The sequence below is a fragment of the Pempheris klunzingeri genome, chromosome 20 (genome assembly GCF_042242105.1).
Source record: "Pempheris klunzingeri isolate RE-2024b chromosome 20, fPemKlu1.hap1, whole genome shotgun sequence".
Classification (NCBI taxonomy): domain Eukaryota; kingdom Metazoa; phylum Chordata; class Actinopteri; order Acropomatiformes; family Pempheridae; genus Pempheris; species Pempheris klunzingeri.
This window is the reverse complement of record NC_092031.1, coordinates 6,061,128-6,076,222: the sequence shown is the minus strand read 5'-3', so window position 1 is coordinate 6,076,222 and position 15,095 is coordinate 6,061,128. Positions and strand designations below refer to the sequence as shown.

The 15,095-nt window shown below is 40.2% G+C and overlaps 2 protein-coding genes across 2 annotated transcripts; both read right to left on the bottom strand.

Moving 5' to 3' along the window:
• Positions 1–4,310: 4,310 nt before the first annotated feature.
• prph2a (peripherin 2a (retinal degeneration, slow)) lies at positions 4,311–9,277 on the bottom strand. The gene is made up of 3 exons (XM_070852315.1): positions 8,697–9,277; positions 6,903–7,149; positions 4,311–4,517 (listed from the first exon to the last, which is right to left on the bottom strand). The coding sequence occupies exons 1-3, from the start codon at positions 9,275–9,277 to the stop codon at positions 4,311–4,313; spliced, it is 1,035 nt and encodes a 344-aa protein (XP_070708416.1).
• A 1,733-nt stretch (positions 9,278–11,010) lies between these two features.
• Positions 11,011–13,187, bottom strand: tbcc (tubulin folding cofactor C). Its single transcript, XM_070851834.1, has 2 exons — positions 12,018–13,187; positions 11,011–11,977 (listed from the first exon to the last, which is right to left on the bottom strand). Exon 1 carries the CDS (start codon positions 13,174–13,176, stop codon positions 12,145–12,147), a length of 1,032 nt encoding a protein of 343 aa, XP_070707935.1. The 5' UTR covers positions 13,177–13,187; the 3' UTR covers positions 11,011–11,977; positions 12,018–12,144.
• Between the last annotated feature and the right edge of the window lie 1,908 nt (positions 13,188–15,095).

The following is a 15,095-nucleotide window of genomic DNA, read 5'->3' as shown; positions in this document are numbered from 1 at the left end:
TCATGGCTTCACTGTAAAGACATCACACCTCGCATGTTCATTATCACTTTGAATAATTAATAAATGCCTCAAATGTTGCATATATTCACCACTGTGGATCCATCTATGTATAATTAATAGTTCACATTAATTAATTAGTCACATTTTGGATGCGTAGCTGTTTTTAAAAAAATCAATCTCCTATATACAGTTTAGAAATTATTGTAGTTGGGAGACAAGTAGTCGTTTCACTGATTACTTGACTGTTTGTTGCTTTTCTTCGTCTTGTATCATTGTAAACTAAATATTTTGGATTCTGGGGAATATGAATTGACATTTGTCACTGTTTTCTGACATTTTATAGAATAAACAATTATATGAATGAATAATTAATGAAAAATGAAAACAATAGCTGAAGTCCTAATGTTAATATAATGCTTTAGACAACTAAGACTCCATTAGTTTAGATCTTATATGTTGTGCTCAATATGATTTATTCATTCATCTGGATTTCACACGGAGAGATAAATAATGATAAAATCCTGTTATCTTTTATTGCTTTACACATGATTTGCATGATTACAAACAGAATGTCTTTGGGTTTTGGTCGCACAAAAAGACCAAACTGAACACGTCACCTTGAGCTCTGGAAGCATGTGATGGTCATTTTTCACTCTTTTCTGACATTTTAAACAGTAAACATATAATTGATTAATCAAAGAGGTTATTAACAGATTGATTAAAGGTGGAAATAATCATTATTTCCATCCTTGGTTCATTTAGTTTTTCTCCAAAATGTTTGCTACTTTAAGTGAGGTATTGTCTAGGGTTTGATCCCATCAATGAAATGGGTCATATTAAGGTGTTTACATCAGTACATATAAAATGACTTTACTGCAATGGTTTCATGTTTATTAGCCTCAAGCCAAACTAGAACATTTTCCTCACCTGAAAGGTTTTCCAGCAGTGGGGAGGCCACCGTGGTGACATTATCACTGATGGAAAGACACCCTCTTGTGGACTATTAATGCAACTGAAACTTTTCACATTGAGAGGCCAGAGTGTTGATTCATGCCAGCAAATTTGTCAAAGACACAGTGGAAGTTTGGAAGACATTTGGAGTAAATGAATAAATCACATCTGAAGAGGCAGAGTGTCAAAACTGACTGCAAACGTGGAGCAAAACAGTGTGAGTGTCGGTGAAATCACAGACAAGACTGTGGTGGGAAAGAGAGTGAATCAGCTGGAAGCCAAACTACATAGCTGATTACTGTCGGAGATCATTAATGGATTTGAGTCACACTCAGTCAGGATGATTTTATTACCTGCAGTCACCAAAAGAGAGCAGCAGAATCCAGAGGACACACAGCCTGCTGTCGGTGCTTCTTTGTGTCTCTTAGAGGATGGTTAATAGATGTGTGAGCAGCTACAGTATAATGGTTTTAACGAGTAAGGATTGTTTGGAAGGAAGATCGAAGGTTTTCTTTGGCCAAATCTGTATTTCAAAGTTAGTTTCTTCTACAAATGTTTTACTATCAAATAAAAGTAGCCAGACAGTAGCCGAGATCAATAAGAGCTCTTTGGTCATAAAACAAGTGGCTTTTATTTGACTTTATACATCCAGGAGAAGGTTTTACTTTTACTCCACTACATGTATTTGCTTTTATTAAAACAGGATGATCTTTTTGACAGTAGCTGACATTTTGAGCTGATATTTAATATCTATTTTTCTTTTTAAAAAATGACTCAGTGTTTTCCACAAATTGTATTTCACATGTGTGAAAAGCCAGGGAATTCAGAAACATGTAAAAAGTATTAAAAATATCTTGTTAACCTTCTATTCAGTGGTTCTTAAAGCATAGCACTTAAGTACAACCTTTAATTACTTTATGCTACTTAATGCTTTCTACTTGCTGCCTCTCAAAGGTAAATATTGCACTTGACTGTACTTATTTAAAAACTTAAGTCAATATTAACACAACCTATAAACATTTAAGATACATCATTACAGATCAAACTACATACATATATGAAAGGCTGGTATTTAAGATATTCATAGTTACAACATTAGAATGCTGTTTTACAACCAGTAAAAAAGATAGATAGATATAGATATAATATTATATCATAGATATAATATCAGTGTGACGCAGCACTATAAGGAGCCGTTCTGCTGCATCGTAAGAAGTCATTCATTTTTGATGCTTAAAGTTTATTTTGCTTTTGTGCCGGACTTTCACTTGTTATGGAGTTCATTTCCACTGTGGTATTGATGCTTTTACTTCTAGATGAAGAATCTGAGTACTTCTTCCACCACTGTACGTATCACACATCATTTTCTGTGGAAAATCCTTATTTTACATGAAACCAGCCTGTTTCGTGTTCCTTGACATACATTTTCATTCTTCTGCTCTGATCGTTACTTTCTCCTGTTTGCCTTTCTCTTTCTGGCTCTCTGTGCCTCCGTGACGTGAGTCATGCTGCGGGACATCACCTGCTCACCTGGTTGAGGGGCTCATGCTAATCTAAAGCTGATTAGGCTTCTTATCTACTCAGTGCTGGTTATGTGCTTTGGGCCAACAAAAATACCGCTCAGAGTTGGCCTCTTTACCATTCCTGCTGACTCTTCACAGCCCCTCTGCCCCCCATCTGCTCTAACTAAGCCATGCTGGCTGTCATATTGTGTCTCCTTATTCTTCATGTCTGGGCTTTGCAGAATATATGAATTTCAATTCACATGCAGATGCACCGACTCATATTAGATACATTACTTATCGATATATGGGCTGAAGGTATTGAAGAATTTGCCACTTGCACTCTCTGAAGTCAAAACTCATTCTACATCTGATCTAAGGCTTAAAGATGTCAAGTTGTTTAAGAAATCAATAAAAAAAAATGCAAGTGAAAAACTTTCACCTAGAAAAGTCACCTACAAATACATGTGCGTACACTATTTTACTCCTGAATGCATCTGGTGCACTCCCCCTGCCCACTCATGTCCTCACATTGGACATGTGAAGAGTCATCCCATGTCCATGTGAAAGCAGTAATGCCATAATTGCTCTCATCCTATTGACTTAATCAGGAACCCTGCGGCACTCACAGCATGCAGCATCTCTTGATCTCAGGTCTGTGCGACTGAAGGTCGAGACAACAACGTCCTCATTTCATTGTCGAATCACATCTCTAAAGTCCTTTATTCGTGAGTACAACCACATAATCTCTTCCTCTACACAGACACGCAAAGCCAAAAAAAGAAATCATATGGAAAAACAAACTTTACATGGATTTGAATAAAAGATTTAGCTTAATTACATTATATATTTCTTTAAAAAAGTTAAATAATTTCATCATTTCTACACTATGTACAAATACAGTAACCCAGTTGTTAGAGTATACATACATATGTGTCCATATACAGATACTGAATGCAAAAGGAGGACATCAAAGAGGATCTGAGATTACAGTACAGGGGTCAGGAGCCAAGACTTAGCTGCCAATTTCAGTCGTCCTCCACAGGTTTAGAGTTGGCCCAGCTTCTTTCCAGGGCTCGCATCCCAGTTCCCATGCCTCGCTCTTCGACCATGTGCCGCAACATTCATGCATAATTCATACCGAGTCATTCGATTCGTAATTTCACTCCATCTCAGGAGCTACCTAGTCCTCATTGTGGACAAAGGTGGACTGGAGTATAAAAAGAGCTGAGAGGGGGGTTTGATTTGTTTGCTTTGTCTATATATAATATCAGCTACAAGCCAAAGCACTATATACAGGTCAACAAAAATAAAACTTGGGCTGTAAATATCTTTCATCTGCACCTCTTGCTTCAATTAGAGGGGGGGTTTGCATAGCAACCACCGTCCCCACCAAACTATCTGACAACATTACAAAGGAAAAATTACATATTTACCTGTGATTGCAAAGCATCTGACATTTATCAATACGTATCACATTTACTTCATTCACCATCTTGCATTTTTCTTGGAAATAACAAAGATCCAGACCCACAGAGTGTTGGACACCAGAAGAGTAAATCTCTTTGGAGCCTGAGATGGATTTGTTAGGTTGGGGGAAACCAAGATGAAAAACCATAACATCCTATTCATTATCTCTCTCTATGTATGAATATACAGTTTTTAATTATTTGTGCAGGGAGTCCCTTTGAAAGAAGTCCATTTAAAACATTTAAAAGGAGTTCATAGCCAAATATATATGTGTGGATGTGTGTGTGTGTGTGTGTGTGGGCAGGTAGAAAAACATAGTAATCTCACACGCCCCCTTCCTCTCCTCTTCAGGTGGGAGTTGTGTCAGTTTTTGCAGGCGGGGTTAACTCAGCTCACCGTGGCCACCGCTGCTTCATCCCCCTCCTCCACCTTGCTGCCTTTGCCCATGGCCTTCATTTTGTCCATGATGTCGGTGAACGTCTCCTTCACCGTCTTCTCCAGGATCCAGCCCTCGCTCTCGCTCTCCGGGTCCTCTGGGTTAGCCAGGGTGGACAGGGAGGTGTCCACGTACTGCAGGCCGATGGTCACAGCAAACTGCAACAGACAGAGCACGTGTCAGACAGACTTATAAAGTCTTCATTTTTTAACCTTACTACATAAGAACTGAAGAAGAAAACTCCAGGACTCACCAAATGATTAACTGCTTATGTTGTCATAAGACGAATGGAACTCCCTATAGCCACTGTCTAAACTGCATTTAAATGAATCAAATGTTGTTTGACTTAAGGGACGTACTATTATTAAAATCAGGGCTCAAGTACGTGAAAGCTGTATTATCATCATTATTTCAAATGATAAAAGTTTTGACTTTGAGATCCACCAATTAGTAGATTAATCAATCAATTGATTAGTTGATCTGTTGATAACTGTTAGTTAACTGAGTTTGTGGATCAAAATATCAACTTTTTTTGGTAGAGCAATGTGACAGACAACAACAAAATCAGAGAGCTGAGATGTAAGTTTTGGTAGGAGAACTACATGTTAGTCTATTGTAGTTGTGTTTCTGTGCATGTGTTAAAATGTGTATTGTTGGTACAGTGTGTATATGCATGTGATTAAAGGGAAATGTGTGGGTATGTGCAAAGAATTGGAAAAAGAAGACAAAAATAAAAAATGTATCTACTCTGTAATTAGAGATGTAAGAAGCAAAGTAAGACTGAATCTTGTCTTTAGATCTGCTTGAGAGCTCAAGCTCCAGGAAGTGGGTCTGTCCTTGTCACCTCCCCTAGATTAACCCATTACTCCATCTCTGAGCCCACTATCTGTGTCAGCATAGAGACGCTTACATAACAACTCCTAAATCTGGGATTCCTCCGACTGCGCGTCTGATCAGCTTCCAGTGTAAATCCAAGTTTTTAGAGCAACTGATTGGACTTCTGGAACAGAGGTGTTATCTACGCACTGTCTGCCTGAGGTGATAAAGGAACTTGAACCGCTGGTATCTTCCCTGCTGTCACTGATTTAAAGGATTTGTCTGTGCATGTTTGTCCCTGTTCTGGTGGGAAGATTCTTGGGTCTCAACAATAACAACAATGACTGTTGGCAGTGGAGGCCCCAGAGAGAGTTCGGGAAAGGAGAGATGCCCTTTGGCCGCTAAAGGATTTGCATTTGATTAGAAAGTAGCAGGTGAGATGTTGTAGGTAAGCTGCTCGTACATACAAGCCAAAGGTGGTGCAGAGTCTTTATTTAGGAAAATAGGACGGTGTTGTTTGGGAAGGAGATGCAGTAAGTGTAAATAGATGATAGCGGAGGTAGCGGGTGGAAAGGTGCCAACTGGGTCAGAGCTTTGGATGTTTATACACTCTTCACCTCACTTCTTGTTGCTAGGCCATTCACCTGACTCCTGAATGTATTTAATCATGAAAGCCACTTACAAATGTATTCGCTAATTGTTACTTCACTTGGATGTTTGAGCTTCACCGTGCAGAACGATGTACGAGCAGAGTTTGACACTAAAAAGGCTGTTATCACATTCGTCTGCTGAAGGAGGAAAGCTTCTCAGTTTAACACATGCATGCATGAGATAATTTAGTAACATCACAAATAGTTTGGAAGCCAATCATAGCGCATTACGTAACTTTCCTTGATGAGGAAACTTGAAACCTCCAGCACATATATACATATAAGGTAGTTGAGCTTTTTCATCCGAAAACCATATAAGGAAAAGTTATTATTTAAAGCTGGGTATAAAAGTATCTATGTGTCTTAGATGTCTTAACACAACCTTTAAATGTCACATTTCGTAGTAAAATGATGGGACAGTTTCAGGTGTTTGTGTAGAAAAGCTGGTTTGGAAAAGGTGAGGAAGTTAAACAGACATACATGTACCAGGTCAATCAGGAAGTCCTCACCCTTGAAGGCTTTTTGTAAAATCAAAAATTACTGTTGAAAGCACTTCCAATAATGCATATATTTTTATATTTAAGTGTGAAAGGGGCTCATTGTGGCAGTTAGGGGGAGAAACACCCACTACACCAATTCACCAACAGACCGAAGTAACAGAGGGTGTTTTCCACCCTCTGGCCTCAGGGGGCAGTAATGTGCCCGTTATGACTTCATGCAGTGGAGTGAAGAAGATTCCACACTAGAAAACTTACTCAGACAGGTGATACAGATTTGAGATTTGTGCTTTATCAGCAGTGTTTTCTAACTCTATTTTTACCAGAAAAAACACTTTAAAGATGAAGAATTAGTGGTTGATTTTGCCAAATCCTGTCTGGTTAACGTCCCCACCTCCATTAAAGTGCAGCAGGTTTGTCTCCCACACAGTGGATGAGACAGTCCTGATCATGACTAAGTTATGGTATATGTTTTGTAACAAAACTTAACATTTTTTAAAAATAAAAACATGAGGTGAACTGAAGTGGCGAATCATCACATTTGTGTGAGTATTTGTGTTGATGTGTCACTGGCCCTGACCTCCAGCATAGTGACCAGCACCACCAGGATTCCGATGGTGTTCATCATGCCTCCATAGTAGGACAGCAAGGCTTCATTGCAGCCGCGCTTCCACACGTTGAGCTCCTCTGTGTAGTGGTCGTAGCTGTAGTGGGCAGAGTTGTTGGTCATCTGGTACTGGATGCAGGGTCTGGGGGAGCTGGGGTTACAGCAGCTGAACGGGACTCCATCCATCAGGTACTGGCTATCCACGTTGCTCCCAATGCGGCTAAGAGGATTTTGTCACGTTAGTGTCATGTTATGATGGGTTGGAGGTGAAAGTTAGGTGAGATTAAAGGTCAGGAACTTTCCACGCAACATTTGTAGTATATGTGGGCTAATCTTCTACCAAAATAACTATTAGGTGTGATATTTATTGTTGTACACTGGGCATTTCATCCTTTTATTACTGAATACAATCTAATTGAATTTGGCTAATAAGCACAGAAGGAAAGTTTTTGAGGCCTTCGTGTTCTTGGTATTGTACTTAACACTGTTTGGCACTCTAATACAACACCATAAGCTGTTAACTCAACAATAAAAAGTGTTAAATCAATGTCTCTGTAATAGAGAAAAGCAGCAAAACACCAGTGATTGTTCTTATTGATACCATCCCTATTACACAGGCCTACACATCACAACAGTACAATACACATGAAACCTGAATGTTTGCAAGTTAATGAGATGAAACTGCATATTTGTGTTAGTGTTTGGCCGTGATTGATAGTAGTAGGTCAGTGGAAAGATATGTTTGATCGGATCATTTACGATCTGAGAGGGTCAGATATGGATCAGTGATTCCTAGAAGCGCCTAATAAAGACCAAAATGTTGTCCCAGATAACACATTGGTCAGTTCTACTGAACATACAGGAAAAACTACTCTATAAAGGAAAGTTCTGAAAACTTATCAAGGTATTATCGATTAGTCTGATGGTTGTTCTCATTTTTAAGGATATTAAAGGAAGGACTTGGAAAAACTTTTAAAAGGAATCTTTAAATTAAGCCATCACTAGAGGCCTCTTCCATGATTACTATCATAGGCCTGTGATGGAACCGTAAGAGTTTTCATCTCTATGTTACTATTTTGTAATCAGGCCGCCTCTGTTTACGCTGATTTTAAAACTCCAGCTACAAATTGTTTTACTGGAAGGTGTCCCTGGAGTGTTGCCAGGTCGTCTGCTGATTGGAAAGGACACTGATTCTTGAAGGACATGGACGCTGTAATCCTCGAGATTAAACACTAATTATGCACCAATGCTCAAAACTACCTTCTGCACAAAGCTAACCAGCACTTCTTGCTCAAAGTCTGTGAAGATATAAACAAGTTGTCTCAAAAACAACACATATCACTGGACTGAACCAGTGTACTTTTAACCCCTCATATCTTTTTGACCTTGTGTATCTTTTTCAGTACCTAATCTCCAAAGCCCCTCCTCCCAACTTTATCCATAAAACTGCCTAGTAACCTCCTCCGCCCTCGAAGCCCCCAGTGCTACGTCCCCATTGCAACCTATTTCTGTCACAATTTCTCTGATGGTAATCCTCAGGGTCCTTAGTGGATGAAAGTGAATAATACACCTGCTCTGACCTACCTTCACCTGAAAACCACTTACACTGAACTCTACCTGGCAACCCCTAAAGGACGGGCCTCCACCTTGATGCACTCAGATTCAGTGACAATCACTTTGAGCCAATTCACTGCCACGTCACACAATAACGATCTCTATCTTTTAAAGGTCATCATGAGGGATTTAGTTTGTAACATTGTCACTTACTCTTTGACTTCCTTTGCGCTGAAGTCCAGGTAGCGGTTGCTAACCCACTGTATCTCAAACCAATCTCTGTAGTTGTCATTTCCACAGCAACGAAACTCCATCTGCATCAGATCCAGGGTCCTCTTCATGTAGCAGCGTCCCGGTGTGTCCGTGTCCTTGTAGAACTTCATGCCGTTCCTCAGCCCCTCGGCTAGGGTGAACTGCAGGGGGATCCTCATCAGGAAGCACAGCAGAGCCGTCAGCAGCAGCAGGGCGTTGAAAACCACACAGAACACCAGGAAGGTCTTCAACATGGGCTTCCACTTTACAAACTTGGCAGGGTCCAGCGAGTCGTAGCAGACTTTGCCTCCAAAGGCGTTGATGCCGCAGGTTATTAGACCCATTAATATGAGCAGGTTGGGTAAGAAGTGGCTCTCGTTGTTGTCCATAAGTTCTGAGCGCTTTCGCAGCTCGATCTTAAAGAACAGGCCCATGCTGAAGACCAGCACGCCGGCCATCACAGCGAACCAGTACATGAACCAGACCGTCTGAGCGAGCTTCACTCGCTTCTTCAGATCAAACTTGACCAACATCAAAGCCATCGTTCAACCTGTGGTATTTCCTTGCCTGTGGAGAGGAGAATCAAATGATAAACGACAACAGCAGGAACCCCTTAGTTCAGGTAAGTGTTCTTAAGCCTTCAGTTCCCTGTCTCTTTCCTATCAGGGTCTCCTCTGGCTGGTCCAACAGGACAGGAGAGTCAGCTCAGCCTGTAATCCATCCCACAGCAAAAGAGTAGAAATGAAGAACCCAGGAGGAAACGGAAGCAGCACAGGAGCGTTATTTCTCCAAAACTATCTCTTCTCCCATTGTGGCAGAAACTTCAAATTTCATAAGGCTTTATTTCCCCGTTTTTTCTTCCTTAACACTCAGGTGAGGCTAATCGTGATGTCCCGTTCTCCTGGAGAGGTGGAGGATTGCCGAGGATCCTCATGATTAAACTCAAAGTTGCAGTACGTCATGCTAAGCCCCTGTAAGCAGCCTGATCCAATTTGCAGAAATCCCTCTACACAAGATGAGCCTGATCGTAAGCCGCTGTCAGGGGCCATAATTGGTTTGAGCGTTCACGTGGTCATGGTCGCCTTGATCGAACACACCAGGAGCTGTAATGGCATCACCTGAAGGCTGACAACGACCATGGACGTGACAAGCTAATAATGGAGTATGCCCATTGACAGGTAGGGGTCCACAAGTTCACACCAAACAGGATGTGTTAACAGGGGAGAAAATAGGCCTTGCTACTCAAGCCCCAGTAACCCATTCAAAGAAAACAAAGGGCTTCAGGGTCACATACCATCCCTCTAGTATGACTGAATAAAAACAAAAACAAACTGGGTGTATAAAACATATGGTCACACGTCAATAAATATGGACATAAGATAGTCGGAAAAACCTTCATCTTGCAAGCTAATTAATTAATTTAAATACTCTCACTTGTCTTGTTGTCTTATTGTCACTTGCTGTCTTAACAGTTCGAGTCAACACTGTGTTTGGAAGGAACATGAGCCAGATACTTATGCTGGCCAAAGACAGACTACTCCCTGAATGGCTCCTTTTCTAACTCGAACTTCACTGTGACTGGACTCAAGAGCTGTTGTTTTGCTTGCTGCAACCTCTCAGTCAGACAGTTGTTGTTCCTGCCAAATGCTATTAAGAGTATTGAATGCACAGCCTCCTTGTGCCTCTTTCAATACATCTTTTATACAGACCGTCTCTGTATTTTAATGACCTTTTATACCTGTTTGCATGTCTTTAAAATCATGCTATTTATTGCTAAAATCATGCTGCCTGTCCTCACATACTTGCCTTGTTTTTTTTCTATCACACAATAGAGACTAATGCCAATACTGCTAATGCTTTGTCTTATCTTTCCTTATTGCCATGTAAAAGTCTTGCCTCGTCTTGTCTCTTTTGTCTGATGTCACGATGACAGTTTTTCCTATTAAAGACATAGTTTGTATTATTAGAACTGTGTGTGCACCTTTTTATAGTCACAGGAGTTATAGTATATATATATAGTATAGTATAGTATGTTATCAACCATTAAGTGTTTATCTACTGCCTTTAAATGCTAAATAGGGAGAGTTGTAAAGTGTTAAGAAGTTAACTAACTCCATGTAGAACATTTAAACAGTCTTTATATTGATTAAATCATTTATGTTAAATGGTATTCATTACTTTTTGTAGTGTTATTCAAAATTGTGTGAAGTGCATTCTTGATCTACTTTATATTAATTTATTAATTCAAATTAATTAAAGAAACAAAGGCTCTGTGTTATTGAGAAAAAAGACTCTTTATTTCTTTTGTCAGTGAAAGTTGCTTTTTTTGTGTTTACAGACTACATTCAGTTACATTCTGTACGATCAGAGTGCCACTGCAGACTTTAGGTGCTGTTCATGGTTACCAGCAGGCAGCAAAAAGGCACATAATGTTAACACAGGGCTCTTTACTTGTCCTTTACTCAAGCCAATTATCAATTTATCAAAATCCACTACAATGAAGCATGATTTTATACCACTGCACATACCTGGGTAAAGGAAAATCACAAATATTACTTAGTGAAAAGATCTTTTGAATGTAAAAAGTGCTCAGCAACAATGACTCATATTTCCTTCTTTTATTAGTTCCTGTCAATAAAGGTGATTTGGGTGTACAGGTAATTGAGTGAATATGCCTTCATATGCACCATCACTCCAGTCATACCTCCATCTAAATTCTTTATGTCGGATAAATGGAGTATTTTTACATTTTGATCATACAGGCACATTACTGATCAGGAATTAGAGCCCAAACAATACTGAACTTTTGAGACTGAAGCTTATTCTGAAACTATTTTGATGAGGCAAATCATCTCAGCCAAACACCAATCACCTTGTGTTTAAACTCTTCATTTGGGAGGATTTCCTGCTTTTCTTTGTCTTATATGACATCAAAGTAAATATCTTTAGGAGAATGAGATTAACATTTTATTGGTGACTGGTTGAAATTAATCTGCAAGTTAAGAAAAGCTGAAAGTTATTATTAGTTGCAACCCTAGTTACCTATCATACGCAACATCTGTGGCGTTTTTCTATTGTGATTTCTAGGTGGCTGAAATCCTGTAAATATATCACTGATAAGTGATAAGGCTGATTTGAATTTGTCGGAGCGTCCAGCCACTACTTTTAGAAGTTTTGCATGTTTTCCTTTATTTTCAATTGTTGGCTAGCACAAGCAAACCAGAGTGGATGCACCGTCTGGGCTGAGACGTGATGCTCTTCTGTGATTTGGGCCAATAAAACAGGTTGATTTTTATATTAAGATCTTGATGCGGCTTTAACTCTCTCATACAAACCATCCTGTTTCACAGCACAATCAGTGAGTGCAAGATTATACATGTGTATTTGGCGTGAAAGCATTTAATTAATTCTAAGGGTCCCAGTTAGTTTTCCTGTCTGCTTCTGGAACGACAGTCCAGTTAGGCGAAGGGGTTCCTGCAGCCAGCCAGTTGAAGTCGTCCACCTGGCTCCAGTTGTTTCGATCCTGGTCCAGGCCAGACACAGTGAAGTCCTCCTCCAGGGTGGGATAAGACCAGGAGAAAGGGGCGAAGCTCACTCCATGACAGTCCTCTATGATGGCCCGGCTGGTGACGTGCACATACACCTGTGTGTCCACGGTGTTGTGTGTCCGCAGCTGCTGACACGGGAAGGCCAGAGTGCTGTTTCTACACTGATCCACGAATACCGAGCTGGACACGGGTCCGCACAGGATCTCACAGCTGTCGATGTGTTTCAGGTGCAGCGTGCTGGGGGAGCCGAACAGACGGACCTTGCAGTTGGTCAGGTGAGTCAACAGCACGTCTTGTTTGTGGATCTCCTCTGCTGTCTTTGTCAGGCGCGCATTGTTCACATTGGAGAAGCCGCACTGCTCGGAGGCTGCAGCTCCATCCACCTTGATGCTGCCAGGCTCTGCGGGTGAGGGCGTGTCTGACACCGGTGCAGCTGAAGCTTTATCTGCTGCTTTAGTGCGAGCTCGAAAGGCGAACTTCTTCTTGGGCAGACCCTCCTCTCTGAGCTCTGCGATGGAGGTCTGGAGCTTCTGGAGAGCAGCCTGGGCCTGTCTCAGGTCGTACTGCGTTAGAAACAACATGCTGTCATTAAGAAACTTTTGCAGCTGGAGTGTTTTGGCCGTGGCCTCCTCCAGCTTTTGGGTCAACACAGCCCGGTCAGCTCCGGAGCAGCCGCACAGCAGCTCCTCGATAGACGCCCGCTCGGTGTTGAAAGTGCCAAAGAAATACTCGCCCTTTTCCTCCGCCACAGACTGGCTCTCTTTGGCTTCCTTCCTCCGCTCGGCGTCCTCTATCCTCGTCTGGTGCCGCCTCTGAAGTCGCTCTTGTATCCTGGTGGAGCCGCTTTCGCAGGTAAACCCGGTTCCTTCGCTAATTTCAGCCGCCCCGTCCATGTTGTTGCTGTGCCGGCTAATGCGGAAGTGGTGACGTCACGCTTTCTTCTTCGTGGTTCATGTCAGTTAAGTTCACGCTGCATACCGCCACCTATTGTACTGGAGTGTCATGGCAGTAAACCATCTGGACAGTGAAATGTGAAAAAGTGTAAATTAATAGTAAAAATCTAATAAAAACCAACTTTTATTCAGGCCCTCGTAACTAACAAATGAAAATAAATTACTTAATCAGACTGCGTCTAGAAATTGGTGAGATAGCTTTACTTTGTAAGAGAAAGTTTTTTGTTTTTTTTTAAATGTTGCAGTAAATGTACAATCAAGAGTTGACTGCAATTTCTATCACTACAGTCAAATATATGTTAGATTTAAAATGCTACCAATTCCTATTTAACAGGAGCACATATGTATAAATGCATGCATAGCAAGGCGCTGGAATATTTGCAGGTTTTTATGGGTAATATTAAGTATAGTGCTGTTTTGGATAAAGGTCGTTTTAATGAGTGGAAGACAACATTGAGCACAATTTATTACATGATGTTAAAAGTAAAAAACAAACAAACAGGTAAAGATGAGTGAATGCATTTAATGTTTTTGATCGTGCAGATTACTATTTGTATTTTGCGTAATTCATATGGAGACATGACACATCTTTCTTTTACTGAGAGAGAACAGGCACAGAAATCTTTGCTGGTATTATATTACTTATAATATACATACTTTTATATATTTATATTTTTACTTTTGTGTTTGAAGTTTATTCTTATTCTTTTTGGAGCAATTTCCCCCAGGGGATTATTAAAGGAATTCTGATTCTGATATTAGTGTATGTATTTCCCCCTGATTTTGTCTCGCCTACATCTGAACATGTGTGTTATGTGTATTTTGGTTTATGGCAAAATCAAATAAAAATATTTTTTCTTAACCTGTCTCTTAAGATACGGTCTGGGGAACTATGGTACCCTTTTTTCTTTATTTTTTTTCAACTCTGTTTGATTTATTACTGTATCATATGAATTGTTATATCTATATTTAAATATAGTCTGCAGTGGCACATAAGAGGGAGAAAGACACAAAGTGAGATGTCATAATTAAAAAGCTAATGAGCACAACGAGAGCGATTTAAGCCAAAACAGTATATAAACTTTTAATGCCTGAGCATAAAAAAATGTGTGGATTTGCCAGGTAACTACCTGAGCAACGTCAAGGTGTGGCATCAGAGGCCCGCCCCCTCTACTGCTGAATATAACAACATTTATGTGTAATTTATAAAGGCCAGTGAAAGCAGTAATTATGACCCAAATCGTTGTAGAAATGTGTTTTTATTGGTGTTTTTTCACTGTTTGTTTGTGTGTTCTTTATAGTTTTATAGTTTGTTTAATTCCCCCTGTTTTTGTGTCGCCTGTATCTGGACATGTGTGTTGGGTGCATTTATGGCAAAATCAAATAAAAATATTTTTTCTTAACCTGTTGCTTAAGATAGGGTCAGGGGAACTATGGTAACCCTTTAAAAAACAACAACTCTGATGCATTACAGTATCATATAAATTATTACATCTATATTTAAATATACTCTGTAGTGGCATATGAGGAAGAAAAACACAAAGATGTCATAATTAAAAAGCTAATGTGCACAATGAGAGCGATTTATGCCAAAACAATATATAAACTTCTGATGCCTGAGCATAAAAAAAATTAGTGGATTTGTCAGGTAACTACCTGAGTCAAGGTGTGGCAGCAGAGGCCCGCCCTCTACTGCTGGTGATGACTGAATATAATAACATTTATGTGTAATTTATAAAGGCCAGTGAAAGCCGTAATTATGACCCAAATCGCTGCAGAAATGTGTTTTTGCCGGTGTTTTCTCTCTGTTTGTGTGCTTCCTGTGTGGATGTGATGGGCTGCATGCCGCCGCTCAGGCT